This window comes from Hypanus sabinus, chromosome 3, assembly GCF_030144855.1.
Source record: "Hypanus sabinus isolate sHypSab1 chromosome 3, sHypSab1.hap1, whole genome shotgun sequence".
NCBI lineage: Eukaryota > Metazoa > Chordata > Chondrichthyes > Myliobatiformes > Dasyatidae > Hypanus > Hypanus sabinus.
Genome location: NC_082708.1, coordinates 189,815,350 through 189,839,995, shown reverse-complemented (window position 1 = coordinate 189,839,995; position 24,646 = coordinate 189,815,350). Strand labels below are relative to the sequence as shown.

The 24,646-nt window shown below is 47.8% G+C and overlaps 2 protein-coding genes across 3 annotated transcripts in view; one reads left to right on the top strand and one right to left on the bottom strand.

Annotated features, from left to right (window-relative positions):
* Positions 1-398: 398 nt before the first annotated feature.
* On the top strand, positions 399-21,360 carry ankrd53 (ankyrin repeat domain 53). Of its 2 annotated transcripts, none has more exons than XM_059965856.1 (6): positions 399-715; positions 4,159-4,396; positions 5,252-5,451; positions 8,782-8,946; positions 12,862-12,982; positions 18,169-21,360. In XM_059965856.1, the coding sequence occupies exons 2-6, from the start codon at positions 4,253-4,255 to the stop codon at positions 18,979-18,981; spliced, it is 1,443 nt and encodes a 480-aa protein (XP_059821839.1). In that variant the 5' UTR covers positions 399-715; positions 4,159-4,252; the 3' UTR covers positions 18,982-21,360. The 2 variants fall into 2 exon arrangements, with proteins under 2 accessions (XP_059821839.1, XP_059821838.1); XM_059965855.1 differs by having other exon boundaries at positions 399-780.
* A 137-nt stretch (positions 21,361-21,497) lies between these two features.
* Positions 21,498-24,646, bottom strand: part of tex261 (testis expressed 261) — a 28,574-nt gene continuing 25,425 nt past the window's right edge. The window contains exon 6 of the mRNA XM_059965857.1: positions 21,498-21,995. Within this exon, the coding sequence (XP_059821840.1) occupies positions 21,880-21,995 (116 nt within the window). The 3' untranslated portion in view covers positions 21,498-21,879. The remainder of the gene's footprint in view (positions 21,996-24,646) is intronic.

Below are 24,646 nucleotides of genomic sequence, written 5' to 3'. Positions count from 1 at the left end.
GGAGGGGAGGGGAGGGGAGGGAGGGGAGGGGAGGGGAGGGAGCGGGAGGGAGCTGGAGGGCGGGCGACACACCCATTAAGCGGGAGGGGAGGGGAGGGGAGGGGAGGGGAGGGAGCGGGAGGGAGGGGAGGGGAGGGAGCGGGAGGGAGGGGAGGGCGGGCGACACACCCATTAAGCGGGAGGGGAGGGGAGGGGAGGGAGGGGAGGGAGCGGGAGGGGAGGGGAGGGGAGGGGGATGGAGGGGAGGGAGGGGAGGGAGGGGAGGGGAGGGGAGGGAGCGGGCGGGCGGGCGACACACCCATTTAAGCGCAGCAACAACAGCAGACCAGCGGTGGAGGGGAGATGAGGGGTTCCTAATGGGACTTTCCCCCACCCCCCACCCAGCCTGAACCCCAACACAACCACTTCGCTGACCTCTCACCATATCCCAAGAGAACGGGACACAGGCCACCCTTGCGAATTTCCACTGACCCCTTCTGTGGACAACCAGGCGACGGCGCGGCTGGGGGAGCGGTGCGAGCTTGAGTGTCGGAATGGAGAAGGCGAAAGAGGCGATTGTGGCGCAGGCAGACCACTCCTCACCTCGGAGAGAGATGAGAGCACCAAGTGTGCTTGAAGAATAACACCACCTCTTTAGTCCAGAAACCACGGCAGCGCCTTCTCCATTCTAACCAATTTTTGCAGGAGCACCATTGACCAACCGCATCGCCGTCTGGTACGGGAATTGCGAGGCATCTGACCGCAAAGGGTCACCAGGGCTGCTGAGAGGCTCACCTCGAGGTATGGGACAGTGAGGGAGGTTCAGACAGCAGTCTATGTGGAGGATCTCGACCCGAAGTGTTTACTGTCCATCTCAACAGCGAATAGGAGCAGGAGTAGGCCATTCGGCCTTTCCAGCCAGCACCGCCATTCAATGTGATCATGGCTGATCATCCACAACCCGTTCCTTCCTTCTCCCCATATCCCTTGACTCCACTATCTTTAAGAGCTCTATCTAACTCGTTCTTGAACGCATCCAGTGAATTGGCCTCCACTGCCTTCTGAGGCAGAGCATTCCACAGATCCACAAAAAGTGAAAAAGTTTTTCCTCAACTCTGTTCTAAATGGCCTACCCCTTATTCTTAAACTGTGGCCTCTGGTTCTGGACTCCCCCGACATCGGGAACATGTTTCCTGCCTCTAGTGTGGCCAATCCCTTAATAATCTTATAAAAACACAAAATGCTGGCAGAAATCAGCAGGCCAGACAGCAGCCATGGGAGGAGGTAGTGACGACGTTTCGGGCCGAAACCCTTCATCAGGAAGTGAAGTAACATGGGATGGTCGAGGGGGGGATAAGAAGTGGGGGAGGGATGAAGTAGAGAGCTGGGAAGTGATAGGCTGGAGGGAAGGTGGGGAATTATGGGAAATAAATGAGAAAGAAAGGTAGGGCAGGGGCAGGAAAAAGAGAAAGAGAACCAGGCTAAAATTATAGATAGGGATGGGGGTAAGGGTGGGGGGCAGGGGTATCAACAGAGGTCTGTGAGTTGGATGTATATGCCGGCAGGCTGGAGGCTACCGAGGCGTGAGATATTGCTCCATCAACCTACGTGTGGCCTCATCTTGACGGGAGAGGAGGCCATGGACAGACGTTGGAGTCGGAGTGGTCTGTGGAATTGAAGTGTGTGGCCACAGGGAGATCCCGCCACTGCTGGAGGACTGAGTGCTGGTGTAGCCTAGGTAGCCTCCTGCCTGCACAGACCTCTGTTGATACCCCTGTCCCCCCTTACCCCCATCCCTATCTATTATTTTAGTCTGGTTCTCTTTCTCTTTCCCCCCCTCACTTTAATCCCCCCCAGCCCTACCTTTCTTTCTCTTTTATTTCCCATAATTCCCCACCTTCCCCCTAGCCTATCACTTCCCAGCTCTCTACTTCACCCCGCCCCCCACTTCTTATCCCCTCTCCACCATCCCAAGTTACTTCACTTCCTGATGAAGGGTTTTGGCCTGATACGTCGTCACTACCTCCTCCCATAGATGCTGTCTGGCCTGCTGAGTTCTGCCAGCATTTTGTGTTTTTATTTATTTCCAGCATCTGCAGATTCACTCGTGTGCCCTTAATAATCCTATATGTTTCAATCAGATCCCTTCTCATCCTTCTAAATTCCAGTGTATACAAGCCCAGTTGCTCCAATCTTTCAACATATGACAGTCCCGCCATCCCGGGAATTAACCTCATGAACCTACACTGCACTCCCTCAATAACAAGAATATCATTCCTCAAATTTGGAGACCAAAACTGAACACAATACTCCAGGTGGGGTCTCACCAGGGCCCTTTACAAATGCAGAAGGACCTCTTTGCTCCTATACTCAACTCTCTTTGTTAAGCAAGCCAACATGCCATTAGCTTTCTTCACTGCCTGCTGTACCTGCATGCTTACTTTCAGTGACTGATGAACAAGGACATCTAGATCTCGTTGTACTTCCCCTTTTCCTAACTTGGCACCATTCAGATAGTAATCTGCCTTCCTGTTCTTGCCACCAAAGTGGATAACCTCACATTTATCCACATTAAACTGCATCTGCCATGCATCTGCCCACTCACCCAACCTGTCCAAGTCACCCTGCATTCTCATAACATCCTCCTCATATTTCACACTGCCACCCAGCTTTGTGTCATCTGTAAATTTGCTAATGTTACTTTTAATCCCTTCATCTAAATCATTAATGTATATTGTAAATAGCTGCAGTCCCAGCACTGAGCCTTGCGGTACCCCACTAGTCACTGTCTGCCATTCTGAAAAGGATCCATTAATCCCTACTATTTGTTTCCTGTCTACCAACCAATTTTCTATCCATGTTATCATCCTACCCCCAATACCATGTGCTCTAATTTTGCCCACTAATCTCCTAATTGGGACTTTATCAAAGGCTTTCTGAAAGTCCAGGTACACGACATCCACTGGCTCTCCCTTGTCCATTTTCATAGTTACATCCTCAAAAAATTCCAAAAGATTAGTCAAGTATGATTTTCCCTTCGTAAATCCATGCTGACTTGGATCAATCCTGTTACTGCTTTCCAAATGTGCCATTATTTCATCTTTTATAATTGACTCCAGCATCTTCCCCACCACTGATGTCAGACTAACTGGTCTATAATTCCCCGTTTTCTCTCTCCTTCCTTTCTTAAAAAGTGGGATAACATTAGCTATCCTCCAATCCTCAGGAACTGATCCTGAATCTATAGAACATTGAAAAATGATTACCAATGTGTCCACGATTTCTAGAGCCACCTCCTTAAGTACCCTGGGATGCAGACCATCAGGCCTTGGGGATTTATCAGCCTTCAGTCCCATCAGTCTACCCAACACCATTATCTGCCTAATGTGAATTTCCTTCATCTCCTCCGTTACCCTAGGTCCTCTGGCCACTATTACATCTGGGAGATTGTCTGTGTCTTCCCGAGTGAAGACAGATCCAAAGTACCTGTTCAACTCATCTGCCATTTCCTTGTTCCCCATAATAAATTCACCCATTTCTGCCTTCAAGGGCCCATCTTCGGTCTTAGCTAATTTTTTCTCCTCACATACCTAAAGAAGCTTTTACTATCCTCCTTTATATTCTTGGCTAGCTTACCTTCGTACCTCGTATTGCCTGTGGATCTCCATCCATCAATGTTGCGTGACCCGTTGAGTTCTTGCAGCTTTTGGTCATTTCTCCAAACATTGACCAGCATGGATAGAAATGTCTGCAGTGTGCACTCTGAGTTCCCATTTCAATATGACGGTCCATATTCTCTTTCTCTGTCAGTTGATGCCAACTCAGGTTGGAGGAGAAACGCCTCATAGCCTCCAACTTGAACATCGATTTCTCTAACTTCCGATAAGTTCTTCCCCTCCCTTTTTTTCTCTTTTTCATTCTTCATTCTGATTCGCCTCTCCTTCTCTTCTCCTCCCTTGCCCATCATCTTCCTCTGGTGCCCTTCCTCTTGCCCTTTCTTCCACGGTCAATGGTTCTCTTCTATCAGAATAAATTTGTTGTGATACCGCTCAAGCCAGATTGACAATAGACAATAGCTGCAGAAGTAGACCATTCGGCCCCTGGAGATTGCTGGGGCCTCGGGGAATCTCGGCGTGTCTCACTGACCTACCGTTTATGCTACCCTACCTCCACTCCCAGGCCGAGCTTCGAGGACATGTGAGGCACCATTATGGAGGAGTGACTCCCCCACCTCGTCCCTGTTCAGCCGCTGCGGCTCTGGGTCGGGAGAGGAATGGTCATGAAGCAATGCCGGGTCAAGAAGTGGAACCGGTCGGAGATGCTGAGCGACGAGCTCATTGCCGCCACCGTAGGGGACGTTGACTGGCTACGGCTGAGCCTAAACAAGGCAAAGGGCAAAGTGGCAGTGGATCGGAATGTGAGTAGGTTGCTCCGGTCCTGTCCGTCCATCGTCATGTCTTCGCCTCCCCGTCCTCACCGTCAACTCATCCCTGGTACTCACTGTTCCTCCCCTCCTACCGCAGCTGATCGCTCCGCAGAGCCCACGTAAACGCAGCGTGTATCCCCATGGCTGGTACTCAAATCCCTTTAACCGAATCAGACCAGAAGGGGTGGGGGGTCTCCCTCACCCAGAAAATCTAGAATCACAAATAACATACATCAGCTAGAAAAATTCATCATGCAAGAACGAGATACAGTGTGGAACTCTCTCTACACCGTCCCATCACACACTCCCGGGGTCAGACACAGAGAGAAGCTCCCTCCACACTGTCCCATCACACACTCCCGGGGTCAGACATAGAGTGAAGCTCCCTCCACACTGTCCCATCACACACTCCCGGGGTCAGACATAGAGTGAAGCTCCCTCCACACTGTCCCATCACACACTCCCGGGGTCAGACACAGAGTGAATCTCCCTCCACACTGTCCCATCACACACCCCCGGGGTCAGACACAGAGCGAAGCTCCCTCTACACTGTCCCATCACACACTCCCAGGGTCAGACACAGAGTGAAGCTCCCTCTACACTGTCCCATCACACACTCCTGGGGTCCATCACAGTGAAGCTCCCTCCACACCAGGGATTTCCAACCTGTTTTATGCCATGTACCCCGACCATTAACTGACAGTCTTGCAGGGTCTGCCAAACAAACAGCAAAGAGTAAAGCTCAGTGAATAATCAGAGTGGTTGTGAGAATTAGACTCTCTGAGTGTGCTGTTTAAAGTGGTGGTGTGGTGGTGTATCTCTCTGCCCTCTGCCCTACCTCCCCAGGGTTACAACGCCATGCACTACGCTGCTCAGAACGGGCGTCTGGAGTGCCTTCGGGTGCTGGTGGAGGAGTACAACATGGACGTAAACCTGCCTGACCTCCGGGGCTACCGGCCCATCCACATGATCCTCAACAAGGAATGCCAGTTCTGCGCAGAAAGCTGCCTCAAGTACCTGCTGGATATTGGCGCCGACCCTAACGTGTATGTAGCCAGTAGCACGTGCTGAGGAGGGCCTGAGGTGGGCGCTGGCAGCAGTGACTGTGGTGTGATCGGCACCTGCCCCTATGTGGGGTGAATAGAACATAGAATCATACAACACGGAACTGTTGGCAGTGTCTGGGGCTGTAGGATAGGATTCAGAAGGTGGAGTCGGTGATTGGGGGAGAGTTCGTGGGCTGTGGGAGGGGGTTCAGTAGGTAGGGGGGGAGAGTCGAAGATGGGGAGAGGGCCTGTGAACTGTGAGAGGGGGTTCACTGTATGGGCAGAGTGTCTGAGAGCAGTGGGAAAAGATTCAGTGGGTGGGGAGAGTCGGTGATCGGGGGGAGAATGTCTGTGGGCTTTAGGAAGGGATTCAGTAGGTGGAGGAAAGAGAATTCATAGGGAGAGAGTCCATGGGCTGCAGGATGAGAGGCACAGATGGCTAACCTCGAGGAGAGAGGGGATGGGTGATATTGACCTCGAGGAGAGAGGGGATGGGTGATATTGACCTTGAGGAGAGAGGGGATGGGTGATATTGACCTCATGGAAGGGAGGGGTTGGGTTATATTTGACATTGTGAATGGGTTTGGGGTGATATTGACCTTGTGGAAGGGAGGGGCTGAGGTGATATTGACCTTGTGGAAGGGAGGGATTGAGGTGATATTGACCTTGTGGAAGGGAGGGGTTCGGTGATATTGACCTTGTGGGAGGGGTTGGGTGATATTGACCTTGTGGAAGGGAGGGGTTGGGTGATATTGACCTTGAGGAAGGGAGGGGTTCGGTGATATTGACCTTGTGGAAGGGAGGGGTTGGGTGATATTGACCTTGAGGAAGGGAGGGGATGGGTGATATTGACCTTGTGGAAGGGAGGGGTTGGGTGATATTTGACATTGTGAATGGGAGGGTTTGGGGTGATATTGACCTTGTGGAAGGGAGGGATTGAGGTGATATTGACCTTGTGGAAGGAAGGGGCTGAGGTGATATTGACCTTGTGGAAGGGAGGGGCTGAGGTGATATTGACCTTGTGGAAGGGTGGGATTGAGGTGATATTGACCTTGTGGAAGGTAGGGGTTGGGTGATATTGACCTTGTGGAAGGGAGGGGTTGGGTGATATTGACCTTGTGGAAGGGAGGGGTTGGGTGATATTGACCTTGAGGAAGGGAGGGGTTCGGTGATATTGACCTTGTGGAAGGGAGGGGTTGGGTGATATTGACCTTGTGGAAGGGAGGGGTTGGGTGATATTGACCTTGAGGAAGGGAGGGGATGGGTGATATTGACCTTGTGGAAGGGAGGGGTTGGGTGATATTTGACATTGTGAATGGGAGGGTTTGGGGTGATATTGACCTTGTGGAAGGGAGGGATTGAGGTGATATTGACCTTGTGGAAGGAAGGGGCTGAGGTGATATTGACCTTGTGGAAGGGAGGGGCTGAGGTGATATTGACCTTGTGGAAGGGAGGGATTGAGGTGATATTGACCTTGTGGAAGGGAGGGGTTCGGTGATATTGACCTTGTGGGAGGGGTTGGGTGATATTGACCTTGTGGAAGGGAGGGGTTGGGTGATATTGACCTTGAGGAAGGGAGGGATTGAGGTGATATTGACCTTGTGGAAGGGAGGGGTTCGGTGATATTGACCTTGTGGGAGGGGTTGGGTGATATTGACCTTGTGGAAGGGAGGGGTTGGGTGATATTGACCTTGAGGAAGGGAGGGGTTCGGTGATATTGACCTTGAGGAAGGGAGGGATTGAGGTGATATTGACCTTGTGGAAGGGAGGGGTTCGGTGATATTGACCTTGTGGGAGGGGTTGGGTGATATTGACCTTGTGGAAGGGAGGGGTTGGGTGATATTGACCTTGAGGAAGGGAGGGGTTCGGTGATATTGACCTTGTGGAAGGGAGGGGTTGGGTGATATTTGACATTGTGAATGGGAGGGTTTGGGGTGATATTGACCTTGTGGAAGGGAGGGGTTCGGTGATATTGACCTTGTGGAAGGGAGGGGTTGGGTGATATTGACCTTGTGGGAGGGGTTGGGTGATATTGACCTTGAGGAAGGGAGGGGTTCGGTGATATTGACCTTGTGGAAGGGAGGGGTTGGGTGATATTGACCTTGTGGAAGGGAGGGATTGAGGTGATATTGACCTTGTGGAAGGAAGGGGCTGAGGTGATATTGACCTTGTGGAAGGGAGGGGCTGAGGTGATATTGACCTTGTGGAAGGGAGGGGTTCGGTGATATTGACCTTGTGGAAGGGAGGGGTTCAGTGATATTGACCTTGTGGAAGGAAGGGGCTGAGGTGATATTGACCTTGTGGAAGGGAGGAGCTGAGGTGATATTGACCTTGTGGAAGGGAGGAGCTGAGGTGATATTGACCTTGTGGAAGGGAGGAGCTGAGGTGATATTGACCTTGTGGAAGGGAGGGGTTGGGTGATATTGACCTTGTGGAAGGGAGGGGTTGGGTGATATTGACCTTGTGGAAGGGAGGGGTTGGGTGATATTTGACCTTGTGGAAGGGAGGCATTGTGGTGATATTTGACCTTGTGGAAGGGAGGGGTTGGGTGATATTTGACCTTGTGGAAGGGAGGCATTGTGGTGATATTTGACCTTGTGGATGGGAGGGGTTGGGTGATATTGACCTTGTGGAAGGGAGGGGGGTGATATTTGACCTTGTGGAAGGGAGGGGTTGGGTGATATTTGACCTTGTGGAAGGGAGGCATTGTGGTGATATTTGACCTTGTGGATGGGAGGGGTTGGGTGATATTGTCCTTGTGGAAGGGAGGGGTTGGGTGATATTGACCTTGTGGAAGGGAGGGGTTGGGTGATATTTGACCTTTTGGAAGGGAGGGGTTCGGTGATATTGGCCTTGTGGAAGGGAGGGGTTGGGTGATATTTGACCTTGTGGAAGGGAGGGGTTGGGTGATATTGACCTTGTGGAAGGGAGGGGTTGGGTGATATTGACCTTGTGGAAGGGAGGGGTTGGGTGATATTTGACCTTGTGGAAGGGAGGGGTTGGGTGATATTGACCTTGTGGAAGGGAGGGGTTGGGTGATATTGACCTTGTGGAAGGGAGGGGTTGGGTGATATTTGACCTTGTGGAAGGGAGGGGTTCGGTGATATTGACCTTGAGGAGAGAGGTGTTGAGGTGATATTTGACAATGTGGAATGGAGGCTTGAGTTGATATTTTACTTTGTGGAAGTCTGTCTGTGAGCTGTGGAGATGATTCAAGAGGACAGACGGAGAAGTCTAACCATGTTGACATGATATTTGCGACTTTCACTTTCTATCTCACTCCTTTGCATGATCGTTTCCAAACTCTGGTAACCCTTCCTTCTCTTCCAGGCAGACTATCGATGGGCAGTCTCCACTTCACCAGGCCGCCGAGGTTGGCTTACTGGACTGCATCACCACACTGGTGGATGCGGGAGCCAATGTCAAGGCTAAAGATGGGAAAGGGCAAATACCCTTTGATCTTGCCAAACTCTGGGGTCACCGAACATGTGCAAGGTTAGCTCAACAATCTGTACTCAAGACCTAGCTCACTGACAGCACCAGTCAAATCATGACATAGTATATTGATCATGGAGCATGCAACATATAACGCTGGCCATAGACAACAGAAAGTGGAACATGGTTACTTAGAACTCTGATTAGGCCACATCTGGAGTTTCTCATGCAGCTCTGGTGGGAGCGGGCGTGATCTTTACCAGGATGATGCCTGGATTAGAGGGCATGTGCTCTAATGAGAGGTTGGAGAAACGTGAGTTGTTTCTCCTCACGGAGACCCCACGGAGGCTGAGGGGAGACCTGATACAGGTTTATAAGATTATGAGAAATTGATGAGTGGACGGTCAGTATCTTTTTACCAGGGTAGAAATGTCAGATACCAGAGGACATGCATTTAAGGTGAGATAGGGTAAGTTCAAAGGAGATATGTGGGGAAAGTGGTTGGTGCCTGGGGAGGTGGTAGAGGCAAATAGAACGAAGGCATCTAAGAATCTCTTGAGCAGAAGGGTCTAGGTGTCATTAGTTCTGCACATATTCAGCCCAGCGATGTGGGCCGAAGGGCCTGTATTGTGCTGCAGGTTTTCCATGTTCCATGTTCTACAGAATCAGGTTTAATATCAGCGGCATATATTGTGATTTGTTGACTTTGCAGCAGCAGTCCAAGGCAATACATAATAATAGAAAAAATACGAGTTACACGAAGTAAGTATATATTAAATAGTTAAAATAAATAAGGAATGCAGAAATAAAAATAAAAAAGTAATGAGGTCTTGTTGATGAGTTCAATATCCATTCAGAAATCTGATGGAAAAGGGGAGGAATCACCGAGTGTGTGTCTTCCGGCTCCTATACCTCCTTCCGGACGGTCGCAATGAGGAATACGTGATGGGGGTCCTTAATGCTGGATGCCGCTTTTCTTGAAGCATCGCTCCTTGAAGATGTCCTCGATACTGCAGAGGCTAGTACCCATGGTGGAGCTCACTGCAGCTCCTTATGATCCTGTGCAGTAGCCATTTCCCCCCCCCCCCTCCCACCCCATACCAGACAGTGAAGCTGCCAGTTAGCAGTTAGCAGTTCTCCACAGTACATCTGCAGAAATTCGTGTGCCGTCGGCAGAGGGGCCTGTTTCTGGGCTGTACTGTTCTGTGTTCTATGTCTGAGAGAGCAAAAACAGGCCCTTCAGCCCAAAATGTCTCTGCAGACCACGATAGCAAATTAAGCTAATCTCTTCTGCCTACACATGATCCACATCCCTCCATTCTCAACAGATCCATTTATTTATTGATTGAGATAGAGTGTGGAATAGGCCCTTCCGGCCCGTCGATCTGTACCATCAATCCCCCAGTTTAATCCTAGCTACCAACCAGTGCATCTTTAGACTGTAGGAGGAACCGGAGCACCAGAGGAAACCCACGCCATCATGGCAGAACGTACAAACTCCATACAGGCAGTGGTGGGACTTGAACCCAGGCCACTGGTACTGTAAAACGTTGTGCTGACCACCACACTGCCGTGCTGCCTGGTATCCTTCCAAATGTGGCCATACCCAGTACCGCTTCTACCATCAATCCAGGCAGCACTTCCCAGGCACCCACCACTCTCTGTGTAAAATAATTTGCCCCAAAATTACCCCTTTTCGCTTTAAATGGTGACATTTCAAACCTAGAAAGAAGACTTTGTCTACTCTACAGTGCCTTGAAAAGTATTCATCTGCCAGCACTTTGAATTTAATTGATTTGACTATCATTTACATCCTTTATATACATGAGGAGTAAAAGTCTTTGTTTACACACAGAGAGATCCTGGATAAAAAACTGATAGTCTCTAGCAGGAAATTTAAGCTGAGGAGGAAATTTCTCTTTCAGCAGGACATCGACCTAAAGCACACAGTCAGAGCGACCATGGAGTGACTTCAAATGAAGAAAATTGACGTCCATGAGTGGCCCAGTCAGTATCCTGACCTTAACCTGATCGAGCAACTCTGGCAAGACCTCAAGGTTTCTGTCCACTGCTGCTCTCCAACTAACCTGACACAGCCTGAGCAGCTTTGCAAGGAGGAAAGGGGAAATCATGCTCCATCACACCATGCAAAGCTAATATACGTATCCAAAAACACTACTGGCTGTAATAGGTGCAAGAGATGGTTCATCTAAGCACTGAGTGAGGGGGGATGAATACCTTTGAATGGCTGATATTTCAGTTTTTCATGGTTTACTATTTTCCCTGCACTGGGTGCTGGGGTGGAGATACATCTCTACCAAAAGAGGTGCAAGGCACTCCTTCCCTCTACTCGCCTACCTGTCACTCTTAGGCAAGGTGTGGCACCTACCTTGCACACCCCCCCCCCACCGGATCAGGGTCACGTGAAGCCGTGGGAGCAGGTGGTGGATGGTGGTATGAGCAGCTGGTGCAGATCACAAGTCCTGGTTATGTGACCACTGAAGCCAGGCAGACAGTCTCTCAAGAGTATTGATAATGGCTGAGGCTACCTATCTTGTTGAGGCACTGCCCAGAAGACGGCAATGGCAAACCACTTCTGTAGAAAATATTTGCCAAGAACAATCATGATCACGGAAAGACCATGATCACCCACGTCATCCAGACATGGCACACAATGAAGATGATGGCTGTGGGAAAAAGACCATGTGATTAACAAATAAAAATTCTCGGTTAAACTGATCAAAATCCATGGTTGTACTCATTTATGTGAACAAAGGGTTGGGAGCTTAATATTTTTACAAGCTATGCCTCTCATAATCTGATAAACCTCTGTCAGATCTCCCCTCAGCCTCCGATGCTCCAGAGAAAACAACCCAAGTTTGTCCAATCTCTCCTTATAGCTATTAATTTTAAGTTCAGACAAGTTCAATTGTATTGTCATTCACCTGTATACGTGTATAATGCCAAACCCTCTTCTGTACACTCTCCTCAATCACCCCATTCTTCCTGTAACAGGGTGACCAGAAATGCACGTAATTCTCCGCGTGGTCTAACCACTGTTTATTTGACTGCAATGTGACTTTGTGACTTGTATACTCTGTGCTCCAAGCACTTTCTTTAGCACCTTGTCTTCTTGTGTTTCCACTTTGAGAGCTGTGAACTTTCAGCAAAAGATCCCTCTGTTCGCTGAAACCTATCAAATGTTGAAAGACCTGGAGTGGATGTGGAGAGGATGTTTCCTGTAGTGGGGAAGGTCTAGGACTAGAGGGCACAGTTTCAGAATAGAGGGATGTCCATTTACAACAGAAAAATAATGTATAATACATCCGCTGAGAGTGAATGATGAAGCAGACTTGAGGGGGCTAATGGCCTAATTCTGCTTCTATGTCCTAATTATTGTCTTGTCCACTCAGTGGCCACTTTATTCTATACCTCCTGAACCTAATAGAGTGACTACTATTGTCTTCTGCTGCTGTAGCCCAAGGTTCGACATGTTGTGCATTCAGAGATGCTCTCCTACACACCACTGTTGTATCGCGTGGTTAGTTGAGTTACTGTCCCCTTCCTGTCAGCTTGAACCAGTCTGGCCATTCTCCTCTGACCTCTCTCATTAACAAGGTGTTTTCATCCACAGAACTGCCACTCACTGGATGTTCGTGTTTGGGGGTTTTTTCACACCATTCTCTGTAAATTCTAGAGATTGTTGTGTATGAAAATCCCAGGATATCAGCAATTTCTGAGACACTCAAACCACCCTGTCTGGCACCAACACAGTCAAAGTCACCAAGATCAAATTTCTTCCCCATTCTGACATTTGGTCTGATCAACAACTAAACCTCTGGACCATGTCTGCATGCTTTTATGCTGGCACATGATTGGGTGATTAGATATTTGCATTAACAAGCAGCTATACAGGTGTTCTTGTTAAGTTTGCCACTGAGTGATAATAAACCTGATTCTGACCTCATGTTCCAGGTACCTGGCCAGCCTGGTCTGGAAGTCAAATGGCAGGGATTTCCTGAAAGAAATGCAGAAGTTACAAAGGCTGAAGCTGGTCTTGCTCTCGGATGAACAGCGGCTGCACAACATCCAGCAGGTAACCTGGCCATGGGGCAAGGAGACAGGGCTGTGGGACCACAGCCAATCACATCTTCCTGAGCATAAACCTGCATTCCTGGAGTGACACTGAACAGAGAGAGAGGCAGCAAGAGCCCCTTCTGAAAGCAGGTGGCACAGTCAGGTAGTGGCTAGTGTAATACTGTACACTACCAGCAAGGAGGGAGAACGACTGAACTGGGTCGGGTTTTGATTATGCTTGCTGGTTTACTGAGGCAGCAAGAGGTGTAGGCAGAGTAAAACACACACACACAATGTGCATAATGAACTCAAGAGGTCAGGTAGCATCTATGATAATAAATAAACAGTCAATGCTTCGGGATGAGACCCTTCATCAGGAGTGATGAAGGCGTCTTGGCCCAAAATGTTGTCTGTTTATTTATTTCCATAGATGCCGACCAGTCGATTTGAAGAGAGAGTGAGCTTCGCACAGGTTGGGAGAAAGGTTAAAAAATGGAGCGTTACACAGGGCTCAACACGTTAGCGGCCGACCAGTCGATTCAAAGAGAGAGTGAGCTTCGCACAGGTTGGGAGAAGTGCACAGCTGTAGTAGCGTCATTGTAGAAGGACGCTGAGAAAGCTCCACAGGAAGAGAGACACTGTCTCGCGGTGCAGTCATCCTAGTAGTGCAAGTCAGAGTAGTAGGGCTTTGGCCCATTGGGGCTTCAGTGAGGACGGGCCTAGGTGAGGTAAGTTACTTTTTTCTCCCGCCTCTAACAAGAATAGTGGGTATGACTGTGAGGCCAGTTTTCTATTCTCAGTGTCAGATGTGGGATGACCGGGAGACTTCCAGCCTCCCTAATGGCTACATCTGTGTCAGGTGCATTGAGCTGCAGCTCCTTAGGGACCAAGTTAGGGAGCTGGAGCTGCAGCTTAATGACCTTCGGCTTGTTAGGGAGAGTGAGGAGGTGATAAGACAGGAGCTACAGGCAGGTAGTCACTCTGGGGCCACAGGAGACAGATAAGTTGCTGACCATCAGGAGAGGGAAGGGAAGGTGTCAGGTAGTGGAGAGCACCCTTGTGGCTGCCCCCCTTAACAATAAGTACTCCATTTTGAGTGCTGTCATTGGGGGACGACCTACCTGGGGGAAACAACAGTGGCCGTGCCTCTGGCAGTGAGTCTGACCCTGTGGCTCAGAAAGGTAGGGAACGGAAGAGGATGGCAGTGGGTTAATAGGGGACTCTATAGTTGGGGGTCAGACAGTCGATTTTGCAGATGCAGCAATGAAACATGGAAGGTAGTTTGCCACCCAGGTTCATGATGTTTCTGAGCACGTCCGAAATATTCTGAAATGGGAGGGTGAGCAGGAAGAGGTTGTGGTACATTTTCTATCTAGGTCATTGGTAGAAAAAGGGAGGAGGTCCTGAAAGCAGATTACAGGGAGTCAGGGAGGAAGCTGAGAAACAGGACCTCAATGGTAGTAATCAGGATTACTGCCTGTGCCACATGACAGTGAGTATAGGAATAGAATGAGGTGGAGGATAAATGTGTGGCTGAGGGATTGAAGCAGAGGGCAAGAATTCAGATTTCTGGATCATTGGGACCTCTTCTGGGGCAACCTGTACAAAAAGGACGGGTTGCACTTGAATTCAAGGGAAACCAATATCCTGGCAGGGAGGTTTGCTATTGCTATTGGGGAGGGTTTAAACTAGATTTGCAGGGGGTGGGAACCGAAGTGAAGAGGCAGAGGATGGGGAGGTTGGAGTAAAAGTAGAGACAGCTTGTAGGGAGTTTGTGAGGAAGGATAGGCAGATGTTAGAGCAAAGATGCACTCAGCCTGATGGTTTGAGATGTGTCTACTTTAATGCAAGGAGTATCATAAACAAGGCGGATTAACTTAGAGCGTGGATCAGTACGTGAAACTATGACATTGTGGCCATTAGAGAGACTTGGATGTCTCAGGAGGAGGAATGGCTGCTGAGTGTGTAAGTCTTTAGATGTTTCAAAGAGAACAGAGAAGGAGGTAAATGAGGTGGGGGAGTGGCATTGCTAATTAGGGATAGTATCACGGCTGCAGAAAAGGAGGAGGTCATGGAGGGATTGTCTACTGAGTCAGTGAGTGGAAGTCAGAAACAGGACGGAGGCAATAACTCTACTGGGTGTTTTTTATAGACCACCTAATAGTAACAGGGCTATCAAGGAGCAGATAGGGAGGCAGATTCTGGAATGGTGCAACAATAATAGGGTTGTTGTGATGGGGGATTTTAACTTTCCTAATATTGATTGGCATCTCCTTAGCGCAAGAGGTTTAGATGGGGTGGAGTTTGTTAGGTGTGTTCAGGAAGGTTTCCTGACAACAATATGGACATGAGCCAACTAGAAGAGAGGCTGTACTTGTTCTGGTATTGGGAAATGAACCTGGTCAGGTGCCAGATCTCTCGGTGGGAGAGCATTTTGGAGGTAGGGATCACAACTCTATTTCCTTCACCATAGCGCTGGAGAGAGATAGGAGCAGACAATTTGGGAAAACATTTAATTAGGGTAGGGGGAAATATGATGCTATTAGGCAGGTACTTGGGAACATAAATTGGGAGCAGATGTTCTCGGGGAAATGCACGGCAGAAATGTGGCAAATGTTCAGGGACCATTAGCATGGAGTTCTGCACAGGTATGTTCAATTGAGGCAGGGAAAGGATGGTAGGGTTAAAGAACCATGGATCAAAGGACAAAGGATGTAGAAAATCTAGTTAAGAAAAAAAAAGCTTATGAAAGGTTCAAGAAAATAGGTACTGTTAGAGCTCTAGAAAATTACAAGGTTGCTAGGAAGGAGCTTAAGAATGGAATTAAGAGAGCCCAAAGGGACCAAGAGAAGGCCTAACAGGATTAAGGAAAACCCCAGGGCATTTTACAAGTATGTGAAGAGCAAGAGGATGAGCTGGGTGAGAATAGGACCAATCAGGTACGATAGTGGAAAAGTGTGCATGGAGTCGGAGAAGGTAGCAGAGGTACTTAATGAATACTTTGCTTCAGTATTCACCAGGGAAAAGGACCTTGGCAATTGTGGGGATGACTTAGACCGGACTGAAATGCTTGAGCATATAGACATTTAAAAAGGGGTTGTGCTGGAGCTTTTGAAAAGCAGTAAGTTAGATAAGTCACCGGGACTGAATGAGATATACACCAGACTACTGTGGGAAGTGAGGAAGGAGATTGCTGAGCCTCTGGCGAGGATCTTTGCATCACCAAAAGGAACAGAAGTACCGGAGGATTGGAGGGTTGCAAATGTTGTTCTCTTGTTCAAGAAAGGGAGTAGAGATAACCCAGGAAATTATAGAGCAGTGAGTCTAACTTCAGTGGTGGGCAAGTTGTTGGAGAAGATTCAGAGAGACAAGATTTATGAGCATTTGGAGAGACATAACCTGATTAGGGATAGTCAACATGGCTTTGTCAAGGGCAGGTCGTGCCTTACAAACCTGATTGAATTCTTTTGAGGATGTGACTAAACACATTGATGAAGGTAGAGCCGTTGATGTAGTGTATATGGATTTCAGCAAGGCATTTGACAAGGTCGCCCATACAAGGCTTATTGAGAAAGTAAGGAGGCATGGGCTCCAAGGGGATATTGCTTTGTGCATTCAGAACTGGCTTGCCCACAGAAGGCAAAGAGTGGTTGTAGACGGGTCATATTCTGCATGGAGGTCAGTGACCAGTGGTGCGTCTCAAGAATCTTCTGTGACCCTTACTCTTCATTATTTTTTTAAATGATCTGGATGAGGAAGTGGAGGGATGGGTTAGTAAACTTGCTGATGACACAAAGGTTGGGGGTGTCGTGGATAGTGTGGAGGGTTGTCGGAGGTTACAGCGGGACATTGATAGGATGCAGAACTGCGCTGAGAAGTGGCAGATGGAGTTCAACCCAGATAATGGTTAAGTGTTTAATTTTGGTAGGTCAAATTTGAAGGCAGAATATAATATTAATGTTAAGACTCTTAGTAATGTGGAGGATTTGAGAGAGCTTGGGGTCTTTGTCCATAGGCCATCCAAAGTTGCTGCATAGGTTGACAGCGTTAAGAAGTGTTGGCATTCATCAGCTGTAGGATTAAATTCAAGAGCTGTGAGATAATGTTACAGTTAGTTAAGACTTTGGTCAGACTTCACTCAGAGTACTGTTCAGTTCTGGACACCTCAGTACAGGAAGGATGTGGATACTATAGAGAGAATACAGAGGAGATTTACAAGGATGTTGCCTGGTCTGGGGAGCATGCCTTATGAGAATAGGTTGACTGAACCTGGCCTTTTCTCCTTGGAGTGAGAGGATGAGAGGTGATCTGATAGAGGTGTAAAAGATGATGAGAGGCATTTATCATGTGGATTGCCAGCAGCTTTTTCCCAGGGCTGAAACGGCTAGCACAGGGGCGCATAGTTTTAAGATGCTTGGAAGTAGGTAAAAAGGGATGTCAGAGGTAAGTTTTTCCAGAGAGTGGTGGGTGGTGGAAGCAGATACAATTGGGTCTTTTAAGAGCCTCTTAGATAGGTACATGGAGCTTAGAAAATTAGAGGGCTATGTGCTGGGCAAATTCTAGGCAGTTTCTGGAGTAAGTTACAGTACATGGTCGGCACATTGTGGGCCGAAGGGCATGTAATGAGCTGTAGATTTCTACGTTCTATGCTGGCTGACTTGCTGTGTTCCTCCAGCATTTTGTGTGTGTCACTTTGGATTTCAAGCATCTACAAAATCTTTTGTGTTCATAATGGAGACAGAGTTCATGGAGGAAAGGCAGGTTTCCATGATGTGCTTTGCTGTGTCTGTAACTTCCAGCTGCCTCCATAGAGCAGCCAGCATAATCAAAGAGCCCACCCACCCTGGACATTTGCTCCTCTCTCTGATCAGGCAGAAGATGCAAAAGCCTAAAAGCATCTACCAGGCTCAGTGGCAGCTTCCAGCACACTAATAAGACAATTGAATAGTTCCCTAGTACAATTAATCTATGATATACGTAAGCTATTTTATGTATTTATATTTATTATGTTTATTATTGTGTTTTATCTCTTCTTTTGAGCTACATCAGATCTGGAGTAACAATCATTTCATTCTCTTTTACACTTGTGTGCTAGACATGACATTAAACAATCTTGAATCTCGAATGAAGACTATACAAGACAAGCTTTTCACTGTATCTTGGTACGTGACAATAATAAACCAATTTGCCATTTTGCTGATGCAGGAGAAGCGGGATCGGTTAACCAAGGACCAGTACACCTTGTGGTTAGAGAGGAAACACCTGCCGGACACAGTGAGGATCTCACCCAGCCTCTACAGACCGCGTACCACTTTAGCGGAGGAGACACTGAGGCAGCTGAGGGAGGCGGTCAGTACCGCTGAGGCCATGGGCACCATGAAGGTGCTGCAGCTCGCGAAGCCCAGGAGTGCCTGCCAGCCAAGGGCTGCTGGAAAGGAGGGGCGGGCAGCCGCCAGGAACGCAGCCTGTGGCGTCCCAGCCAAAGGCAGGGCCGCAGTCTGCTGGCCGGGAACGGCTCCAGGCCCCGGTCACAAGCTGGCTTCGAGCCCAACACTAGCTGATGAGGACGTCTTTGACCTCAGGACCCTGGTCCAGCAGCATGACTTTGGTCCCTTCTACGAACTGGAGGTTAACAGGGCCCACCTTCCACAGCTCAGGGCAAAGGCAGACCCCAGGGTGACAAAACCCCTGCCCAATCTGCCCCTCCACATTCTACGGCGAGAGCTATTTCCTGGTTCCGTTCCCCACCGAATAAAGATACCTGAGGAATTCAAAGCGGTTCACGTCTTCGACATTCCCAGAAAAAAACCCTCGGGCAAGAATCGAGATATGCAGCTGGGTGAATGGCTGGAGCTAGGCCTGCCCTCCCTCTCCTTCACCACCACCGAATGTTCACGCAAGTCTGCCTGGTTCCTGGGCACTGCCAGCTCACCTCGAGGGGAGGAAACAAAGGAAATCCTTGAGGAAGGCAGCCCTGAGTCTCGAGCTGACAGCCCCCAGGAGCACTGTGAGCCCTGAACTAGATCTTTCATCAGTACTTTGCTCATGCTGTGTGCTTGGGATCCCTGAGACTTACACAGTTCAGATCACAGTTAGATCTCTAAACCAGAACGGCTTTGATCACTATTATCACTGAAAACTCGCTCTCTCAGGGTCTTCCCCTCTCACTGACCTTAGACTCCCCCTAACCTGAATGACAAGAACCCCTACCACAGATTCCACCCTGTCAGTGAATCCCCACCCACAACCTTTCACAGAATCTTCCTGACCATCCATCCATACACTGTCTCATTATGTGTTTGAACCACCACTGAGTCTCCACCTATAGAACCTAGATCATTACCCTACAGACCCTTTGGCCCACAACCTACTCCAAGGGCAATCTAACCCTTCCCTTCCACATAGCCCTCCATTTTTCTTTCATCCATGTGTCTGAGAGTCTAGTAAATACTCCAAAGGTATCTGTCTCTACCACCAACCCTGGCAGCATGTTTCACACACTCACCACTTTCTGTAAGGTACCCATCTGACATTCCCCCCCTCCATATTTTCCTCCAATCACCTTAAAATTACGACCCCTCACATTGGCCATTTCCACCATGGGGGGAAAAAGTCTCTCAACTATCCACTCTATCATTGCCTCTTATCATCTGGTACAGCTCTATCAAGTCATCTCCAATCCTCCACTCCAAAGCTCTTGATGATGGGATTTACCTTCCTGCTGCCAAATACTCCCCACCTTGATATGAAGGGTCAAGAAGCTGGTTCTTAAACCTGGCCTGGATTCGATCTGAATGGGAACACACACCAACCAGCAGAGACACCCAACTCTGGATCCAAATCCCAGTACTGACTCCAGTGCTAGAGCTTCCCATGGAAGATGGTGAAATTCATTTTCACACTGAATTGGTTGAGAATATTCTGTCTGCTCTTTCAAATAAAACCAGTATGGCTACAGGTTTATTTTACTCTTTACAGAAACAGACTTATTACGTCTCATAACATGTCTTGGTGCCTTATGAACTGATCTCAGCAGAGGGGAAGTGGTTCTGGGATTTCTGCCCCATCACGAGGGGGTCTGTGTGGCTCTCTGTGAAAGCTTCTACAGTGAGGCGAGTTAACAACAATGCTCTTGAAGGCCTGACCCAGTTAGAACTTGAACCTTACAGCACAGTACAGGCCTTTCAGCCTGTGAGGTTGTGCTAATCTTTTAACCTACTCCAAGATCAATCTAACCCTTCCCTCCCAAATGGACCTCCATTTTTCTATCACCCATATGCCTAAGATTTCCTTAAATGTCCATAATGCAGCTGTCTCTGGCAGTGCATTCCAGGCACCTACCAGTCACTGTGTAAAAAACCTACCTCTTTACTTTCGTCCAATTACCTTAAAATCATAAACAAAAGAAAATCTGCAGATGCTGGAAATCCAAGCCCGAAACATCGACTCTACTCTTTTCCATAGACGCTGCCTGACCTGTTGTGTTCCTCCAGTATTTTCTGTGTGTTGCTCAGATTTCCAGCATCTGCAGATTTTCTTCTGCTGTGATTGGACAACTACACTGTGAAGTCTCTTCCAGGGATGCCTACCCTGAAGGAGTTTAATTCTTCTCTTCAATGGGAGTTCAGTGAAACCCTCTCTCACTGCTCCTCCTCTATGATGGTAAAATTATACCCCATCGTACATTTCCACACTGGGAAAAAGGCACTTACTGTCCACTCTATCTATGCCTCTTATCATCTTGTACACTTCTATCAAGTCATCTTTCAACTTCCTTCACTCCAAAAAAAGCCCTGGCTCGCTCAACCTATCCTTCTAAGACATGCTCTCTAATCCAGGCAACATCCTGATAAATTTCTCTGCACCCTCCCTAAAGCTTCCACATCCTTTCTACGATGAGGTGATCCGAACAGAACACAATGCTCCAAATGTGAAGCACAGGGAGTGTTGGGTACTGCACCAAGAAAATTAGCTTGCCAAGTCCTTGAATTCAACTCAAGAAATCAGAGGTGTTTCAATTATGATAACTCAGCACCTGAGAAATTAAGTTTCAGAATAATTTCATTAATGAAGAAACAAGCTTGCAACCACAACCCACCTCCCTCAGTGACCCCTCTCCCCCAGCACTCTGTCACCAACTTTATCCCCCACTGACATTAATCCAGTTTCCTCACACCGTCCCTCAGTGGCCCCACACTTCCAATGCCGTGTCACCAAGTGTACCCCCATGGACTTTAATCCAGCTTCGTCAGACTGTCCCTCAGTGGCCCCTCTCTCCAGCACCCTATTAAGCTGACTATATCCCCACCAACCTTAATCCAGCTCCCTCAGAGACCCTTCTCCCCAGTGCTCTGTGTCACGGAATGTATTCCCATTCTCAGTGACGCCTCGCCCAGCACCCTGAATTCCTTTCTCATACAATTTCTGCCTCAGTATGTCACATAAGTTCTGTTTGAAAAAACACGAATGGAACAGAAAGTTGTGGAAAGGAGGCAAGAGAGCCCTCTCTGCTGTAGATTGCACTGAGACATGTATTAAACCCAGTAAAGTTTACTGGCAGCAACAGCGGCCGACTGTATACAGCTATCATCCACTGTCAAAAAAGAGCAATGTTTACAATAATGCAGTGCGTGGGAACTCCAACAGAGATCTACCAAATGGAACGAGATTCGGTTTTTCATTTGTTCAAAGTCTTTCCAAATTCCAAAATATGTGCAAAGGTCATGTTTAAAATCAACATTAATTTCTTCAGGGGGGAGAGACCAGTGAATGAGGAAGTTAATCCAAAGTGAATTCCATGATGGTGTCCAAGGAGGAGCTCGTCAACTTTTCATTTTATTCAGTTTACTGGTCTCTGCTTCCCCCTCCCCTCCTCCACCTCTCCATCAGTACCACCACTGCTCTGGCATACAGCCCTCAGTATATCTTCTGTCGACTGGGCAGTATTGCCTCCTTGATGAAAGTGAAGATCACCAGGATTCCCGATCTCTTGCTCCTCTTCCCTTTGGTGAAATAGTTTGACACAACGTCATCTGTGAACGGAAAAGCAACCATGAGACAATCTGTGCCTACCCTGAAGTAGATTAAATCTTCTTTTCGACAGCGGTTCAGTGGGACCTTCTCTCACTGCTCTCCCCTGTCTGATCTCTATTGCTATTCAACTCTTTGACTACATGCTCTTTCATTTATCATCTTCCAGTTTGTGCTCCTTTCCCACCCCATCTTCTTATTTTGTATCTTCCCATTCCTGACGAAAGGTCTCCGTCTGAAACATCAACTGCTTATTCCTCTCCACAGATGCTATCTAGCCTGCTGAGTCCCTCCAGCAATTTTTCCAGCATCTGCAGAATTTTTTGTGTTTATGAGACAATCAACCTGTTCATTAATCAGCAATTTAACTGCTTCGTCCACCGTCCAGTCCAGAAATCCGACGCCCAAACCGTCGACCCATCCAAAGGAAAAACCTTTCAACACAAACAATGCTCGAGGAATGCAGCAGGTCAGGCAGCATCTATGGAGAGGAATAAACAGTTGATGTTTTAGGCAGAGATCCTTCATCAGGACCGGAAAGGTAGGGGAAGAAGCCGGACACAGTGCTGAGTTCGTTACAGTTTGGAGCAGTCAGCGTAATTAATACTTTACTGTGCCAGCAACCCGGGTTCAATTCAGTCGCTGCCTGTGAGGAGTTTGTACATTCTCCCACATTCCAAAGACATAGGGTTCATAGGTTAATGGTTCACAGGATGTAACTGGGTAGGGCAAGCAGTTTGGTCTGGAAGGGCCTGTTACTCTGCTGCATCTCCAAATAAAAACAAACATTGGAGCTGAGCAGGAAAGGGGGTCACATGATCAAAATTGGAGTGGTGTTGTCCGGAATCAAAAAGTCAAACACGATGGGACTAATGAACATTTCAATGCCAGGAGTATTGTAGGAAATACAGATGAGCATAGGGTATGGATCAGCAAGTGGAATTACAACATTAGTGAGAATTAGTTCCAGCAGGGGCAGAACTGGCACCTCAATATCCTGGGGTTCCATTGTTTTAGAGTGGGAGGGATTAAAGGGGGACCGGTGACATTACTAGTCAGGGAAAATATCACAACAGTGAGGACAGACTGAAATGCTTTTATCTTTGGATGGGTAGAACTGAGGAATAAGAAAGTATGACCATTACTGAGATTATATTTTAGACCACCCATGGGATTTAGAGGCGCACATTTGTGGAGAGATCACAGAATGCTGCAAGAACATAAGGTTGTAATAGTAGGTGATTTTAGCTTTCAGCATATTGATTGGGACTCCCATACTGTAAAAGGGCTGGATGGGATAGAGTTTGTCAAATGTGTTCATGAAAGTTTCCTTAATCAGTACATAGAAGTCCCAATGAGAGAGAGTGCGATACTTGATCTTCTATTAGGGAGTGAGACAGGTTAGGTGACAGAAGTGTGTGTAAGGTAACGGCATCTAGTGATCATAATGCCATTAGTTTCAAGGTAACTATGGAAACTGATAGATCTGGTTCTTGGGTTGAAATTCTAAAATTGGAAAGGCCAATTTTGATGGTATCCAAAAGGATCTGGCAAGTGTGGACTGGGATAAGTTGTCTTCTGGCAAGTGTACTTGGTAAGTGGGAGGCCTTCATAAGTGAAATTTTGAGAGAACAGAGTTTGTTTGTTCCTTTCAGAATAAAAGTGTAGGAAAACAGGTTTAGGGAACTTTGGTTTTGGAGAGATATTGAGCACCCGGTTAAGAAGGAGGAGGTACATAGCAGGTATAGGCAGCAGGAACACGCGAGGAACTTGAGTATAAGAAATGCAAGGGAACATTTAGAAGGAAATTAAAGTGGCTTCAAAGAAGACACGAGATTGCTCTAGCAGACAAGGTTAAGTGAATCATAGGAGTTCTACACATATATTAAGAGCAAAAGGATTGCAAAAAATGGGTCTGCAAGATCAGAATGTTAACTATGCGTGGAGCCAAAAGAGATGGAGGAGATAGTAAATGGATTTTCTGCATCTGTAGTTACTCAGGAGACATAGTATCTATAGAAGTGAGGCAGTGCAGCAGAGTCCCTATACAGATTACAGAGAGGAGGTGCTTGCTGTCTTGAAACAAATCAGGGTGAATAAATCTCCAGGGCCTGACAATGTGTTCCCTCAGACTCTGTGGGAGGTAGTGCAGAAATTGCCAGGGACATTTGCAGCGACATGAGAGGTGCCAGAGGACTGGGGGATAGCTAATGTTTTCCATTGTTTAAGAAAGGCACTACAAATATGCCAAGAAAGAGGCCAGTGAGCCTGGCATTGATAGAAAGTTACTCAAAGGTATTCTAAGGAGCCAGATATACAAGTATTTTGATAGACAGACACTATTTACGGATAGTCAACATCACTTTGTGTGTGATAAAGTGGAGTCTAAATTATAGAGTTTTTCGAGGAAGTTAACAGGAAAGCTGATGAAGGCAAGACAATGGATGTTATCTACATGGGCTTTAGCATGGTCATTGACAAAAGTCCCACATGGTAGATTGATCAAGGAGGTTCAGTCGCTTGGCAATCAAGATGAGATAGTAAATTGGATTAGACATTGGCTTGGTTTAAGAAGCCAGCGAGTGGCAGTAGATGGCCACCTCTCTGACTGTGACTAGTGCTGTGCTGCGGGGATTAGTGCTGGGTTTATTGG

Excerpts from the sequence above, each read along its gene's own strand:
- ankrd53 (XM_059965856.1), top strand. The coding sequence starts at position 4,253 with ATGGTCATGAAGCAATGCCGGGTCAAGAAGTGGAACCGGTCGGAGATG. Across the intron at positions 8,947-12,861 it reads GGTCACCGAACATGTGCAAG|GTACCTGGCCAGCCTGGTCT; the intron begins GTTAGCTCAACA and ends CTCATGTTCCAG. Across the intron at positions 12,983-18,168 it reads GGCTGCACAACATCCAGCAG|GAGAAGCGGGATCGGTTAAC; the intron begins GTAACCTGGCCA and ends TTGCTGATGCAG.